The sequence below is a fragment of the Protobothrops mucrosquamatus genome, unplaced genomic scaffold (genome assembly GCF_001527695.2).
Source record: "Protobothrops mucrosquamatus isolate PMUCROS unplaced genomic scaffold, P.Mucros_1.0 scaffold_13, whole genome shotgun sequence".
Classification (NCBI taxonomy): Eukaryota; Metazoa; Chordata; class Lepidosauria; order Squamata; family Viperidae; genus Protobothrops; species Protobothrops mucrosquamatus.
The window spans coordinates 776103-793625 of record NW_015386089.1 but is presented as its reverse complement, the minus strand read 5'-3'; the positions used below and the strand labels follow the sequence as shown (position 1 = coordinate 793625).

Here is a 17523-nt window from a genome sequence, read left to right as displayed (position 1 = left end):
TCTTCAAAGAAATTTTAAGCAATATATTCAAGTCAGGTTTGGCTGCTGCAATTTGGAAAACACTCCCAAGTTCTATTCCAGCTTCAAACTTAGTGGAACCTGCTGTTAAACAAGAGAATGCCACACACATTTCATGCATGCTGGCTTGCAAGAATGCCAAGCTTGCACAGAAGAACATGAATATGTCTGGGGGTAAAAAAATGGGTTTTGGTTGCACATGGGTACACTGGTTAAACTATTCCCAAACTTTCCTTTCAGTTAGCAGGCAATACTACCGGTGGCCCGGGTGAAATACAGTAATTATCTTACTAAAAAATATTGTGTGAACGCCTTGATTAGTGGCAGAGGTCAATACTTTTGTATTCATTTTATTTTCTAATTTATATGTTCTTTAGACCAATCTAATCCTCTGAGCCTCTAAATGTAGTGTAACAGTCCACCCAGACTGGCCTGATAGAATTTACTTGCGATACGTGGTCAATGGCACATAGAAGATTGCAACCTGGAAGGTAAGAGAAGTAAACGATAAAAAGTGTTATGAAATGAATGAAAAAAAAACCTGACACACTTCATGTATGAAACCAAGAGAAATGGGAAGGATGCAATAGATATGAATGAAGGTGATCTGATCTTGGGAACTGGAGTTGCTGCATACATGCAAGTATATGAAACTATAGGCTTAATTATGAACAAAATGGCTAAAGTGTAGGTCTGCACCCGACGATGCATAAGTGGGTTTTGGGTTGCAGTTTGGGCACTCGGTCTCTAAAAGGTTCGCCATCACTGTGCTAGTCAGAGAAGTGAATATGCATGTCACTTCATACACACTCACATACACACACACACACACAATATATATGAATGTTGTATCAGGTAACAAGAATGGCTCAAAAAACTAATATACTAAAGCTCAAAGTAATTGAGTTTGGCAGGGAAAATGGAGCAAACGTATGCAATTAATACATAAAGGGCAAAAAGAGCAACTAGATAAATGTATACATATAGTGAATGTTTATCAATATGGGAAAATGGAGGGAATTTTTTTAAGATATGCCCATCCTGTTGGAAAAGTAATGGGAAAAATATGGTCAGCTGCAAGAGACGAATGTTTATCAAAAGACGTGAACATGGCTGCGTGCAAAAGCATGATCCTGCACACTCGCATGGAGTGTTGGAAAATGTCAGAAGAAATACATTATTAGTATTTTGAATGCAGAGGAAATAAGATACATAAGAAGTGTGCAAGCATACAAAAAGAGGTATGGTTGGGAATGAACGAGTGATAAAAGGGCGTATGAGGAAGGCAAAAGTAAGTGCCTGTGTTAAAGAAGTACAATGAGGTGGTTCGATCACATAGAGAGAATGAATCAGCTTTTTTTCATTGCGATGTTAATGTGCTTTCCTCCCATCCTTGAGTTGGAAGTATGTTGATATAATTCCTTCAAAGCCTACCTACAGTTTAATGTGAGGCTGTTTTAGAGCAATGATTGGTAGGTTCCCTGCTATCCTTCTCCACCCACCCAATATTGTCTATCAATGGCAAAAACCAACCATCAATCACTTTTCTGAACATGTAGCAGGGTAAGGTAGGACAGGCTATTCATTTTTATTATTTGTATTATTTCTGTATGTTGACTGAGTGCTTACCAGGGCAAGCTGAATCACCTGGGAAGTGGGCTTTTTCTCTTCTTAGGGGGGGATGGAATTCATGTGATGTTTTTTTAAAAAAGGTTTTTGCCATAGGAATATCGCTCTCTTAATTTCTGAGAAGAGACCGATATTCTCATTGCAATTTCAATAGAAAAACACCTCTTCCTCAGATTGGCATGCCTCTCTTAAGAAGTCAGGTAATTTTAAACGACTAAGCCAAACCGCACATTATACACCAAGCACTAGCCGTGAAGTGGGTAGTAGACAGACAGTCATATGTATGGTGGCAATGATATGAGAGAGGAGATGTAGACTTGTGTAGAGAAAGTTACAGTAGAAGAGGGGGGACATTTTGATAGGCAGGTGGGATTAAGAGAGATGTGTTCAAGGAGAGGGACCGGATCAAGAGGAAAGGGAAATCTGAGGGTGAGATGGAATTGATGAGGTTGTCCAAAAGAAAGAGATGAGAACAAAAGGCAATGTGTGAATCAGGGCATGGATGTGGTGGAAGCAAAGATAGACAGTAAGGAAAGAACAGTACTAAGAGGTGCAGTGAATAGATGGAGCAGTTTGGTGCAGTCGTTATTGGGGTAGAAAACAAGAGACTGTGAGTTTTAATCCTGCCTTAAATAAAAAAGCCAGTTGGGTGACCTTGGGCCACACTCAACTCTAGGAGGGAGGAAAGGCAAATCAATTCTGAAATCTTGCCAAGAAAACTGCAGGACTTGTCCAGGCAGTCACCAGGAGTCAACAATGACTCAAAGTCACCCCCACCCCAAAAGCGAATAGTAAATTAGAATTAGTTATATGTTCTTTTATTCTCTGTTATCGCTTGCCTTTAATCCCTTTTGCTCATTACTTCATATTTATTTTCTGTGCCTTAAATACCACTGCTAACCCCTCCCAACCCCAAGAAACATTGTGTTAGGTCTGTCCGTCTTTCTGTCTAGTACAGGGGTAGTCAACCTTGGCTCTTTTATGACTCGTGGACTTCAACTCCCAGAATTCCTAAGCCAGCACAGCTGGCTCAGGAATTCTGGGAGTTGAAGTCCACGAGTCATAAAAGAGCCAAGGTTGACTACCCCTGGTCTAGTACTCCAAGGAAACAGTAAGCATCCCTTTCAAATTAGACGCATCCGCAACAACAACAACAACAACCCAGATCCCTTTAATTTTGAAAAGGGATCCCCAGTTGTATCCCTGGCTCATGGGAACAGATTAAAATCCAGTAAGACTTGCTGAAAAATATGGTCTCACCAGTGCGTGTGAGGAAATAACTGTGGTTGGTGTCAAGGTGCTTCCTGTCCCACCCGGCGCCAGGAGGCTGTTAACAGCTGCATTCACTTTCTCTTGAGTTGGCAATGAAGGAAGCTCCAAGACTTTAGGCTTCTTCCCTTTCTGGGGCTGTCCCTCAAGAGAAACAGAGACCAGGCTGGGAGATTGTGCTTCCTTCTTCAGTAGCCTATCTCCATCTTGATGCAGCTCGGCCTCCCCAGATTCCTTCTCCAGAGAAGACTTCTCAGAAGGAGCTGTCTCTTCCTTCACTCCACCATCCATTAAAACCATCAGAGCAGCTGCTTCTTCATCAAGGTCAAGGTTCTCCTCCACTTTCACCAGCACCTTCTCATCAAGTGCACGAGTCTCCAAATGAATGGGCTCCACTATGACCTGGATGGGGGACAGAAAACAGAGGTGATGAAAGTGACGCTACCAGGAGGAGAAGATTTGGGAGATCAAAGAGAGTCTCCTAAACAAAGCAAAACCAGTTTACTTGATTTTGAAGTTAATTATTGTTTACAGGGGAAGTTCCAAAAATAAACTCCAGAGCCTAACTTAGCTCAAATGATTCATTTGGTACTGTTGAATATTTGTCTGGCACAGATCTACTTTTCTTCCAGAGTCCTCTGCTAATAACCAGTCCTATTGTAAAACAATCAGTACTCACTCTTGGTCTACTGATCTGGGGCTAATTTGTTTGCTCTGTTTTCCTTAAAACTGAGCTTTCATCGAATGTATCTTGCAAGTTGGTCATACATTCTCATTCCTTCAAAACACTGTCAGTTTATTTCAAGATGGTCATGAAACGGAGGACCATCCTCTCCTGAGGCATTTGGAAACACATTGTCTCTACAAAACCATTTCCCCCAATCTGGTGTCCTTCATCTGTGCCAGAAATACAGTTCCTAAAATTCCAAGCCAGCAAAGTCACTGTCTATACAGGCTGGGGATTCTGAGAATTGCAGTTTCAATACATCTGGAGGGCACCGGGTTCAGAAAAAGCTTCTGTTAAAGAAAACTGGATCCCAGCAAAAAACTATTAGCAGGCTGGTTACAATTTTAATTAGAAGCTCTTTTGCTATGTCTAACAGTAACTAGGTTACCACATCAACCTAAAACACAGTGTGAGTTTTACCTAAGTATGTTATATGAACCAATCGATTTCTAAAATCCTGATTTACATTACAGCATAATCTATGATGCTGCGACAGAAATGTGCTCGGTCAACAAACCAATTCTAAGCTCATAATTTAGCACAATATGAGAATGTAGACATTGATTATATTCTAAAAGTTATTTTTATCGTCTAGCTCAGTGGTTCTCAACCTTTTTAATGCCGCGACCCCCAACCGGTCGTAAGTCGAGGACTAAACCGGTTGTAAGTCGAGGACTAAACCGGTCGTAAGTTGAGGACTAAACCGGTCGTAAGTCGAGGACTACCCAACCGGTCGTAAGTCGAGGACTTTCCCTGCCCGGGAGCACCGCACATGCGTGGTTCCGCCCCCTGCGCCGGCCGAGGCATAGCTGGCAAGCGGCAGAGACGGAGCAGGCCGACCACCAGCTGGCCCAGCCCAAGGGAGGTAAGGCACCCGCCGGAAAAGGGGGAAAAAATGGCGGACAGCCTTGCTTGGCGACCCCCGTGAAATGGTCGATCGACCCCAAATGGGGTCGCGACCCATAGGTTGAGAACCGCTGGTCTAGCTCCTCTCTCTTCTCAGGCTTCCTCTAAACATGTTCTCCATTCCAAACCCACTTCATAGCTTTTTCTGGTTATGTATTAGCCCAGCCATTATTCCAGCTATGGCCATTTCTACATTGGCCAACCCTTTTCTCATAACTTTAGTTAACATGCTCCTTTTGGTGCAAAGAAACAGAAAAAGAAATAAAACAAGAGCCCCACTTTCTGACCCTTACTTGTTCATAAAGTTGTTTGAGAGTTATTGTTCATTCTGTACATGTGATACATAATTTAAACATAAAACAAACTTTAGAAAAGCTCTTCTCAGTTTTTGCTCTTCATTTCCTTGTGGGTCTGTTTCCATCTCCTTTCAGCAACTGCTTTTATACTTACTTGTTTTATGTATTTATAGTTAAACTTATTTGCTTTCGGTACTAATTTTATACACATACACACGAATACATACATGTGAATTTTTGTAAAAATATAAATTAAAATCATATTTTAATAGTATTCTTTCTTAGGCTTAGATTTCCCATGATGGGTCCTGCTTTCCCTACATAGTAACTTCCTTTGCTTTTGATATTATAGTTTTATACTTGTATACCCTTTGTATATTGTACTGCTTTATTCTGGTCTTTTGCCATAATGGGGGGGGGTTGTTTATGAACTTAAGAAAAAGCCTAGTCTAATTTAGCATTCTGCAGAGTGCTCAACAATAAATAGTAAAAAGGTTCTCAAGTGGAATACATGGACAACACTGTCAACTGGTAATTAGGACATGCAACTTTTGATTCTGGAGCTTTCTGTTTAAAAGGTATTTCCCCTTTTAAAAACATCTAGATTAAAAGGTCATGACCACAGCTGGTAGCTGCAAATTCCATATTTACCTAATGGATGGCCACAAATTTAATGACATGAAGCAGAAGAAAAACATCACATGATGCATCTAATACATTAAAACCACGGTGGAAAAATATTTTAAAATAGAGAAACTAGCTGCATTTTAAAACATTTTAACACATGATGGCATTTAAAAAGTTTAACTGTCTCTTTAAAACAGCAGAAACACATTCAGAGTCCCTCTGTTTAAATGCCACTTAAAATCCTTGAGAAAGACCCACAGAGCCTCTCTAAAATTCTCAACAAATAAGAACAATAATAATGGTAGGTGGATAAAAAATGCCAAATCCAGTCTAAATTTATGGCTGACTGTGCGATGAACCATAGTAATTGAAAAATATATATATTTTAAAGAAAATAATAAGAAAATCAAAACTAATCTGTGAGAGAGTAACCTGGAGAGTAAGGAATTGCAGAGGATATACAACAACTGAAACCAAGTGTCTTGGCCATTACAGGGAAGATCAAGAACTATGACAATTGAATATGAACATTCCAACAGATTTTGCAGCTTAGAGCAAATCAGCATCACTTCTATAAAATCTTTGAAAACAAGAAAGGACCAACAAATAATGAAAAGCCTGACAAGAAGAGATCTTAAAATTTTAGAAAGGTTTGTGGGGAAAACAATACGAGTCACAGTAGGAATCCAACATGGATTAAGCAAGTTGAAATCACAGTGAAAGTACTTATATGGAAGACACTTTGATAACTGAGAAATGGTATGAAAGCCATCAGGGAAGATCAAAAACTCCTGATGAGCATCATAGATTCTGGCTAAAATCCCGGACAAATCTACCCTTGAGGTTGGGAGACCAAATGAATAAGGTTTTGGAAGCATCAGAAAACAAACAAACAAAAAATGGCCAACAACTAGATATTCCTATTTCAGAGTGAGAAGGAGAAGGGAAATAAGCATGGAAACTATATACCCGTGACCTGTTTGCCACAACATTCAAGTTATTTAAAGGCATAAATGCAAATCAAATCTATAGTAATTTGAAAATAAAGATTTACTTCCTGTAGAAAAAAAGGGTGCTCCAAAATTTGAGCAGAACAAAGGACCAGTTATTGATTGACATTGTTTTTAAAGAATTTCAAAAAGATCAAATATATTGGATAGACTTCAAAAGGCATTCAATTCTCTTTCACATTAGCTGGATTGAGAGATGTCTCAACATTTTTGGAATCAGTAGAAACATTCAGCAATTTATGAACAGATCAATGAAGTTGAATGAAACTGATGGCTAATAGGGAAGAATTAGAAGATCAAACTTGAAATTTTCCAAGATGACTCATTATCACCTTTGCTTTTTATACTATCAATGGTCCTACTGACAACAATTTTAAACAAGACAGACTGTGGAAATGAATTGGCTAAAAAAGGAGTAAAAAAATCCTATTTATTCTATATAGATGGTTTTAAATTATTTCGAAAAACAAAGGCTAAACTTGATTCCTTATTAAAAGCACAAAAGACTTCAGTAAAGATATTTGAATGCAATTTGGCATCCACAAGTGTGCAACCATAGCCATAAAGGCCAGAAAAACTGTTGAACATGATGAATACAGCTTAACAATGAAGATCTGATAAAGGCAGTAGCACCAGAAGAAGGCTACGAATATTTGGGAATTTTGGAAGTGTCCAATTGATTACAGAATCAAGTCAAAGAAATTATCATGATGATGTTATCCGTTCTAACATCAAACAAATTCAAAAACTTTTGAAATCAAAACTAAATGGTGGAAATATCATGAAAGCAATTAACAGCTGTGCAGTACCTGTTATTTGCCACCTAGAAAGAATAGCTGACCGGACTCAGGTAGAACTTGTTAACTTGGATTGGAATACAAGAAAATTAATGACAAGACACCGTACTTTGCTCCCAAAAAGTGATATTTATTGACTATATTTTCCAAGAGCTAAAGGGGTAGAGAACTTCTATAGATGAAACAAACTATGGAGGAAGAAAAGCATGGCCTGAATGATTAAATTAAGGAAAACAAAGAAACTAGTTGAAGGCAGTCATTCAAGGAAAACTCTTGAAAACAACAAAAGTGAAGGCTGAACATAGATAAGTATGTAGAATTGAACAATTTATTAATTGGAAAAACAAGTCAATGCATGGTCTATCTTTAAAGAATATAGAAGGAAAAGCTAATAAAAAAACCCACATAAAGTTGGATAGGATCAGGGGTGTTAAAGAAACTGAAAGCTTTATTTTAGTGGCTCTAGAACAAGTTTTGACCACTAACTGCATGAAGGTAAAAATTCAACATGTAACAAACAGCAAATGTCACCTTTGCAATAAAAAAAGATGAAACAATTGACCATTTGATAAGTGGCTGCAGGAAAATTTCACAAACTAACTACAAGGACTATAACTCATGACCAAGTTGCCAGAATTATTGATTAGAAACTGTGCCAAAAGTCTGAATTGGAATGGAGTAAAAACTACGAGGACCATAAAGTTGAGAAGGTTTTGGAAAATGAGAGGGTTAAGATGTTGCAGGACTTTAAAATCCAAACAGACAGTCATCTTGTTTATAACATGCTTGTTTTAACAATTATTGAAAAAATGAAAGTCTGATTTACTGATGTCGCTATTCTGGATGATGCTAGGATTGAGGAAAAACAATTGGGGAAAAATTATGAAATACTGCAACTTGCAATTTGAAGTTGAACATCTATGGAAAAAGAAATCTGTTGTTATACCAATCATGACTGGAGCCCTTGGAGTGATACCTAAAGGACTCCCTTGATATCTGGAAACACTGAATTTATCAGACATGGACCACTTTCCCTGGGACTGTCTATATTCTTAGATGTTATCTTAATAATTTTTAGGTTCACGATTAGGACTCGAATTATTAAGTTTCTACCAGTCTTAGCCTATGAATCTAACTGCAGATTACTCATACATAACATTTAATAATTGCATGTTGCCAAATCTTCCCAGATTCATGCAGCTAATAGCAAGACACCAAAACCCAATAAATGTCCATAATAAAGTAGGAAAATTAATCCATAACTGCAAATAATATCATAATAAGAGCAAAATAAAAACAATTGTAGTGTAATGAAACTTCAGCTATAGATGTCAAGCAATCACTGCCCAAAGCCACCTTGAAAAAATTTGATCTTCATTACTTCCGAAGCACTATCACCAAGGGGGCCAGCCTAGTTTCTAGAGAGAGAGGACCGTTTTAAAGCACTGGTACCATGATTGAGAAATAGCATTTTCTGGCTTCAACTCCCCTCACTTCACTACATTGGGGTTTGGAATAGGTAGCCCTGGAGATGTATTTTATAAGTCAACTTTGAATGGCACCAAGAAATCTACTAGTGACTAGCCCGCAACACGCCAGTTAGATGTAATCATGGCAATTACTGTATGCCAGCCAGCAAACGGCTACTGCATTATGAACCAACTGTATTTTCTCAGTGATTTTCAAAGGCAGCACCATGTAGAACACATTGCAGAAGTTTATAACCTTGTGGTGATAAAGGAATGAATCACTGCGGTGGGTCTTTCCACTTCAGAAGGGCCACAATTGGCTCACCAATCACCCTCCTGGCCACAACAGCCAACAAACTATCCAGTTGTAGTTGTGAGTTCTGGAGACTGGCAGAGAACAACAATGTACAATTATGTCTTGCTGCATAACTGAACCTATCAATTTCCACCTGTTTCACTCCATCAAGATCCCAACAGCCTTCAAACAGTGGGAGAAATTTTTTACAGGATTTCCAATGAGGCCCAGATACCATAAACCTGAGAATCATCAGTCTATCATGCAAGGATCTCTCCCAGCAGTTTCACAGACATATCAAACAACAAGAAGAGAAGATTGACTCCTCCAGCATCCCACAAGGAAGTGACTACCAGGCAGGTATCTCTTTCCCTACCACTGACTGGAACTGCCCACTGAGCTAGGAACAGAACCACTGCAAAACAACATCCTTGGTCCCCCTACCTCTATAGGCAGCCCAGGAAGATTCCATAGTTAATAGCACCGGAAGCCACTGAGTGGTATAAAAGGACCAAAAATGTCCCCATCAATTCCCTGACAAAGATCATTCACTGGAGAAACCAATCGTATGCCCAGTGATGCGCTGGAGTCAGCTCACACTGGCTCATGAGAATCAATTATTAAATTTTTTGGAATATTGTAAGCCATTTGACAGCAGATGTGAGCCTAGCATGCCAATCAGCTGTTTCATGACTAGAGCATAGCAGCAGTAATGGAGCTGGCAGAGCCAATCCTTAAATATTTAGCAGCACACCACTGCCTATGCCCCATGCACAAGCTTGAACTCTCCCTGAAAGAGTTCCAGATAATTTACTTCCTCTGAAGTGCTGTTGAATCTCCACCAGGCATTCAATGATATTCTGTAAGAAGGTAAGAAGGCTAGATAATTATTCTCAAACACTGTAAGATACAAGGAGGGCATCTTATGCAGTGGGTTCATGCAACAGCCTCCACCAATGTATCCACCTGAAGAAAGACACCAATCCCTCCTGGATCCAGGTCATCATGCCCATGTAGGAGGCAGGCAGATCAGCACCAAGATGCAATATTTCCTCTTTACTTCCCCCCATTTTCCCTCCATATGAAAATTACGTCTATTTTCAAGTTTAAATGAAAACCTTTTCTCTGTTCTTCCTCCCAAATTGAACTAACCTTCCTTCAGTCACTTTATTTATACATCTGTACATACAATAAAAGAAAAATAAAAACAACCACTACCACTAAATGACCCTACTGAAAAAAAAAATCTAAAGAACATTCCCTGCCTCACTTATTCCTAATCCAAATATAAATGCAATTTAACCTATCATGGAGAATTTTCCATAATTTTGGTGCTACAACCGTGAAGGCTCTCTTTGCTATTCTCAAAACTCTAATCTTTCTTATTGGAGGAATGTATTACAGAGCCTTAAGCTTTAAGCCTGAGAAACCCCCAAACTACATGAAGTCAAACTCTCCTCAAAATTATGCCACTGACATCGACTAACAAAAATGTTAATTTTCAGTTGTGCATTTATTTATTTTTTACAATTTAAGCTATCAAGTAGAAATGTTAAGCTTTAGAACGGTGTTTTTCAAACTTGGCAACTTTAAGCTGTGTGGACTTCAACTCCCAGACTTCGTCAGCCAGCATCTTAAAGTAGTTAAGTTTGAAAAACATTGCCTTATGTAGATTAAATATTGACTTTCTGAATTATAAAAATTTAGGGCCTATTCATTCCAATGTTGTCACCACAGTCATGGATTGTTTGTGCTTTTTAAAAATAGAATTGTAAGTCAAATACAAAAAAAATGTATTATACTGCTTTAAACTGTGGGGTATTTTATCCAAGAAAAGTTGCTTTTTTCTGGAAAACTTTGACAATTTTGCTCAATATAAGGGAGTGCTTGAAGTGTCCCTGGATGAAGTATGAAAGCCAAAAAAATTGGCATAGGAAATATATAATGTGGTCAATAGAGCAAGGGGCAGAAATGCAAAAAGTAGAAGCTGCAGCTTTCAGAGTTTCAAGAGTCATTCTCTGCTAAGCACGTCAAAATATTTCAAAAGACAGGATTAAAGCAGATTTCTAAATGGAGGACAGCCTTCTCTTGGAAAGGGGATAAATGCCATACAAGCTGAAGCAAAGATGTTAAGGATGGAATTTGGGGAACATTTGAATTTTTTAAAAGTAAAACTTGTAGAAAAAAGTTGAAAAAAGGGGGATAAAGTGTTTATTCTGTAAAGAGCAGCCAGAGAATCAAATATGTACCAATTTCTTTTATTTCCTGACAGGGAGTTATAGTGAAGCTAAAGAGCTGCACTTTCTATATGATATAACGCTGTGTGTCATCCAGCATTCACAAAAATAAAAAGTGCTTCTTGGGACAGGGAATACCTGTGTCTCTGTCTTGAGCAGGATTTTCCTGAGGAGAGATGTTTTAGCATGTAACAAAAGAAACCATTCCCCGAACCACTCCCTCTCCAGGTGGAACAACTTTTATTCCTCTAAAAACTACACAAAGTTCTCCAAGAGAAGTGAAAAACAAGAAGTTCAGTACAGAGCCTTCCCGAACCTCTGAAAAAAGATTATAATCTACAAGAAGCTGGGAAAAGGCCCAAAGCAAGAAAGGGACTCTGGCATCTCTCATTAGATTATTGTAGGAAACAAAAGGCAAGTTGAGCTAGAAATACTGCCTACAATTACCTCAGTTTGTGCCTTTTTAGTGTAATTTATTACTTCTGATCTGTATTGTCTAATGCAAACGCAGTGTCTTTTGTCTTCTGACAGACTGGAACTTCTTTACAATAGAATTGGTTCTAAATAGGAGCAGACCAGCATTATCTTTACTTAGCCAAACTATTTCTATTTTCTTATGGGAGATCCTTTCAAAATGCTATCTGAGATTTTTTTTTTTAATTTGCTTTGCCTTTGAATATTTTGCTCCTGACTATTTAAAGCCAAAGTAAAATTTTTACATTCTCCCTTTTGTTTTTAAACAAGGTTTTATTTTGTTTGCCTCTTGTGAGGTTAATCTAGCTCCCAAAAAGGGGAGAGGGAAGAATGGGCTGTTTTCCATTATCACAGACCACGATACTACATGGCCAGAAGATGGTGCTATAGAATTTATCTCGTTTATTTATCTCTCTGTTTGCTTCATTTTAAATTACCAGAAAGTGACATAAGGTGTGAAAAGCCTATCCTACTTGTATGCCAGAATTAGTGGAGAAGATGTTAGGGAAGACATTCCCTGCAAGAATTACCAAACTGCACACCAAAGCAGAAGGTGGAACTAAGGTATGCAGACCCAGAAGGGGAAAAGAGCTGAGACTGCCAACCTTTCATCTTGCAGGCTTAGCCCTGCTGTCACAAACATATAATAATTAAAAGCACAGAGATAATGCCAGAAACAAAATGGCAACCCCAACAACATATGCACACGGTTCCCATAACTGCCAAATGTGTGCATTATATAGCTCAGTCAGCATTACTAGCCCTGTTCATTTTTCTGCCCTGCCTAAAGTATCAGAAAAAAACAAGGGTGAAGAGCAATAGCACTTAGACTTATATACCGCTTCACAGGGCTTTAAAGCCCTCTCTAAGTGGTTTACAGAGTCAGCATATTGCCCTCAACAATCTGGGTCCTCATTTTAGCGACCTTGGAGGATGGAAGGCTGAGTCAACCTTGAGCTGGTCACGATCAAACTCCTAGCAGTGGGCAGAGTTAGCCTGCAATACTACATTCTAACCACCATGCTATCATAGAAGAAGAAGAAAAAAAAAGAAGCAGCCTCTACTTGCTTTGCTATTTCCTTGGGTGTTTTAATCCAATATAGAAAGAGCAAAGAAACAAATAGCAACAACAGTGCAAAAGATGAAGCAAATCCATCCAGGGAGTGATCTGTTGAGGAGATCCTACTCAAAGTCCCCTTAAAATCTGGAGCTAGCTCTAGTCTTCTCCTTCCAGCAAGCTAGAAGCTCTTTTCGTGACTCACCTGCAGGGACTCTTGGGATTCCTCTGGTTCTTCAATGCTTATATGCAGTTGTGGGAGGTCCTCCACTGGGGTCATGGAAAAGGAGGCCATTGGCTCAGGAGCAGCAGCAAGGGGAGGCAACACAGGCAAGACCTCTGTCTCCTGGCGTGAGCCCCGTCCAACAGGTGAAGGGTTCTGTAGTGACTGAATGGTGAAAGTGGAGTACAGTCCAGAACGCATGTATTCATTTCGACTGCTACGTGGGGCACCCCCACCTCCTCGTGGAGCTTTGGAGGTACCAAAGGCACCTTCACTCCCTTTGGCCTCACCTGGGACCTGCTCAGGTTTTTTGGTACCTGCCTCATCCTTCATGCCTTCCATACTCGAAAGTTCCGGGTAAGAGACAAACTTGTAGACAAATTTCTGACCACTGACTTTACGGATGATATTCTGGAATGCACAGAAAGGATGGTTGAATTAGAGCAGCAGAGACAAAGTAATCAAGCATTTTTCATGAGACAACCAGGTTCTATTGATAACATTTTGTGGAAAGATATTTGAATTTAAAAATCCAGTGTATTCTGAAATGAGCTAGACTGTAGTTGATACTTTCTGACAGTTATTTGCATAACTGCGTGTTTTATTCAGCTTTTGGGAGAGTTCCAGTTATGGTGCACGTGTGTGTATATCTGTTAAAAGGAGAGTAGCTTTGAAACCTTCACACAATAATAATGTGTAGATGGATTATTATGTCGTAACAATGAGATTATCTTGTTCAATGAGTCTTACTTTAAACTATGTAAGCATAGATTTACAGAAGCAGAGAATGAAAATACATGGGATACCAATTTCTCTTTTTATAAAATTTGATATCAGGTAGTTAAGGGATAAGGAACCTGCAGCTCATATTAGCTGTTGCTGAATTTCCAGCATTTGATAATGATTGGCAATATCAGTTGGAGCTACCGGTAGATTAGCAAAAACTGAGGGCCACCAGATGTTTATGTTGTTTGCTTCCATTTATCCTGTTATATATTCCACAAAGTTGGAAGGAGCTGTTGAAGCCATCAGGATCTGCTCTTGTTTGATGCAGGAATCCTAATTTAGCACACCAAGCTAAAGCCTAGCATCCGTTTGAACAAATACAAGAACACACCATCCTTCTGTGCTAATATAGTTCCATAATCAAGCTGCTCTTACTATTCAGAAGCATTACCTAATATTCAGTTGAAAAAGGTCTTCTACTGTATTTTATTTGCTGCATTCAGAATGACCGAGAATGGGTTTTGGCCTTATATATATATACACCTCAATGGGCTTTCTTCCAAGGGAGAAAAAAAAAATCAGGTCACTCTGCCTTGGAAAGTGGGGTTCATATAACAAAACAGGTATGTGTCAGTTGCTAGATGTTTCTCAGTCTATTTTGTTTTCCTATAAATAGTTACTCTTCTGTTACAGAGCCACCAAACAATTTTCAGAGATTCCAAATGATTTCAAGCTTATCTTTGCAGGCATAAAAATCCCCCCCAAAAAAGGGAGGGGAGAAACTTGGGAGTGTCAGAAGGCAAATATTTACATTTACCATTTAATTCATGCACAGATTGTCAAAACACAGCCTATGCCAGTGATGGCGAACCTTTTAGAGACCAAGTGCCTAAACTGCAACCCAAAACCCACTTATTTATCGCCGGGTGCCAGGTGGGCGTGGCCCACTGGATGGGCATGGCTGTGGTGGTCATGGCAGATTGGGTGGGTGTGGCCAAGGTGGGCGTGATCACCTCAATGTTGCTCATGGGGAGGGACGCCTGTGGGGGCCAGGAAGGGTTGGGGGAGATCCAGAGGGGTCTCTGGCAGGTGGGGCGGTGGGCAGGAGGCTCATCCTGCGGGGTGAGGCGAGGCAGGGCGGGGGTGCCATTGTCACAGGGCAAGGTGAGGCAGGGGCTGGGGTGGCTGCTGCCTGACACCATTGGCCCCTGCACACAGAGGCCAGCGAGCGCATGGGTGCTGGGATGCATCCAGCCATGTGGGACCTCGGTGAGTTAGCGGGCGGCTGGTTGAAGAGGGACGGTTGCCATCTCCGCGGCATGGCGCGCATGCCCACAGAGAGGACTCTGAGTGCCGCCTCTGGCACGCGTGCCATAGGTTCGCCACCACTGGCCTATGCTCCATCATTTATTCATTCCCTATTGATCTGAAAGAAAATTTCATCTCCCCCCCACCCACCCACCCAAATATTTTTTTAGGTTTCCAGTGCGCTCTCCTTAATTAAGGCTGGGCTGAAGTAGAAAGCAAAGCAGGGGTTGGCAGATTCCTCCTGAATTTTCAAAATGGTCTCTCACTTTGTCATAGTAGTAACGCAGGGCCCGGCTCAGCTTGTCATAATTCATGTTGGTCTTGTTCTTCCGCAGACCCCAGAGTCGGGCCACCTCTTCTGCATCCACCAACTTGAACTCCCCATCATTGGATGTCCATGAGATCAGATGCCCATTGCTCTGCTGTTCCAGCAATTGCAGAAGAAACTGCCACAGAGTGACGGAAGGATCCATGACTAAAGGAAAAAAAGGAAGCGCAAAAGGACAGCTGATTCAGTGATACTGATTATTGCAGGGCACAATCCTAGGTAGGTAACAAGGAATGTTTGCAAATCAGAAGGATCAAGTAATAAGTGTGATGGCTGAAGTTGACTAGAAAGTGTGGGTGATGGAGAACTTCACTCACCAGAGGGAAAAAAAATAGCGTCAAGGAAAAGATTGGGTCAAATCATTCTGACATAGTTGCTTTCTACATGCAAGGTGGGGGTGAGGACAAGAGTTCAATGCAAAGCATCCAGTTATTCTAGCCTCCCCAATCACTCACACATGTACTCTCGCACACACATGCTGAAGAGATAAAGTTCAGAAAAAGTGTAACCACTTGATTTAGCTAAAACCAGTTTTGTGAATACTTCCAGATGTGTTTTGTAAAGTTGCCTCCAGTCTATTGAACTTGGAAGCGAAGAGTAGCCTAGGATGGAAAAAACACTCCACTAATACCCTGAACATCAACTCTCTTGGCTGCTTGAGAGTCCTGATACACAATGTTTAAACAAGCTGTTGCTTCATGGCTTTCCTGAAAGAGATTTGATTTTGTTGGGAAACTCTGAAGATAACAGTAATCTTTTGTCCAGGATCCACAGACTTAAAAGAATTGCAGTCCTCAGCCTTCCTGGAGGGTGCTTCATCGGTTTTCAAACAACAGACTGGATTCTTTCTTTGGGCTACACTGGTCTTTTGAGTGCTGGGTGAGAAATGTACTCCAAATAGTGTGTATGGGCCCACGTTAAAGACGTGCAACCAGAGCCAAAAAGATCTTTTCATATAACAAAATTTTAAATGCCTGGAATTTACTCAGTTACTCCTTGTGCTTTTATTATTTTCCTTTTATGTCACCTCAAGCCTACAGTTCAGCAGCAGTTTTTGAATGAGTTTTTGGGATAATGTGTAACACTGGGAGCACTGATTGAACATTATTGATATAATAGTACACTTAGTACTCAAATACCCAGAAGTGAGACCAAAGAGCACTGGCTTTGGCTATGAAGTCACTTCCTTGCAGGCTTTAAATATAACCTCTATAGCTATAAATGATTATTTGTGTGATGCTGTTCTTTGTCACTGGAAAGTATACAAGTATCTCATGCAAGACTTTGATATATATTTTTTTTGCCAGATATAATCAGGGGGAAAAATCTCTATCATCAATTATGCATACAGTATCATTTCGTCAGTTTAGAAGCACCCTATTACTACACTACAAAGATAATCCTTGATGTATCCCAGTCTTTGAAAATAATGCTACAACTTGTGTTGGGACAAAACTATTACAACAGAACAATGAGTAACAACAGAACAGACACCATTCCACCCCTCAAATGAGCTATTATAATTATGTTGCAGTACTACCCTTAGCCATATGCACACAACTGGGCTAAAAGCACAGTTTCACCTCACAAAATGTCTGGAACCTGAGTAATACTCAAACAAGGCTCCCTCCCAAAATTAGCCATGGGAATTGTTCCAAATGCCCTGAAGCACAATTAATTCATGGAGAGCCAGCAGTCCTCGTCAACACCGCACGCACACACACAGTCATCCTTTACTCTAGATCCAGGTCATTCCTGAAGAGCATTTGGCATTTTTCCCTTTTGGGGGGGAGGGGAAAGGTTTAAAATATCATGTGGTCACCTGAACAAGGCCTCATACATCCAAGGAGAAAAAGAATGTGACAGCAAGGTCCACCATCTTTTACAGCAGGGTTGTTGCAGTGCAGGACAGGCAAAGCCCATACCGAGCTTTTGAAAGGCATATCAGGGGCCACGCTCCAAACAGTGGGTGAGAACAGATGAAAGTTGGTGTAAACAAGGACAAAAGCAACATTTGATTTGCATTTTATATAAATGCAAACTGAATTAAAATGCATTTAAATAAGGAAAATTGACTTCTCTGTAGTGAAATTTCCCCTTTCTCACACATTAATTATTCTAATAGCA

At 40.0% G+C, this 17523-nt stretch overlaps 1 protein-coding gene across 1 annotated transcript in view; it reads right to left on the bottom strand.

The window, feature by feature from the left end:
- Nucleotides 1-15543, bottom strand: part of ELK1 (ETS transcription factor ELK1) — an 18317-nt gene extending 2774 nt beyond the window's left edge. Inside the window, exons 1-3 of the mRNA XM_015827252.1 lie at nt 15335-15543; nt 13017-13445; nt 2908-3318 (exon numbers count right to left, since the gene is read on the bottom strand). Coding sequence (XP_015682738.1) covers nt 2908-3318; nt 13017-13445; nt 15335-15541 — 1047 coding nt within the window. The 5' untranslated portion in view covers nt 15542-15543. The remainder of the gene's footprint in view (nt 1-2907; nt 3319-13016; nt 13446-15334) is intronic.
- Between the last annotated feature and the right edge of the window lie 1980 nt (nt 15544-17523).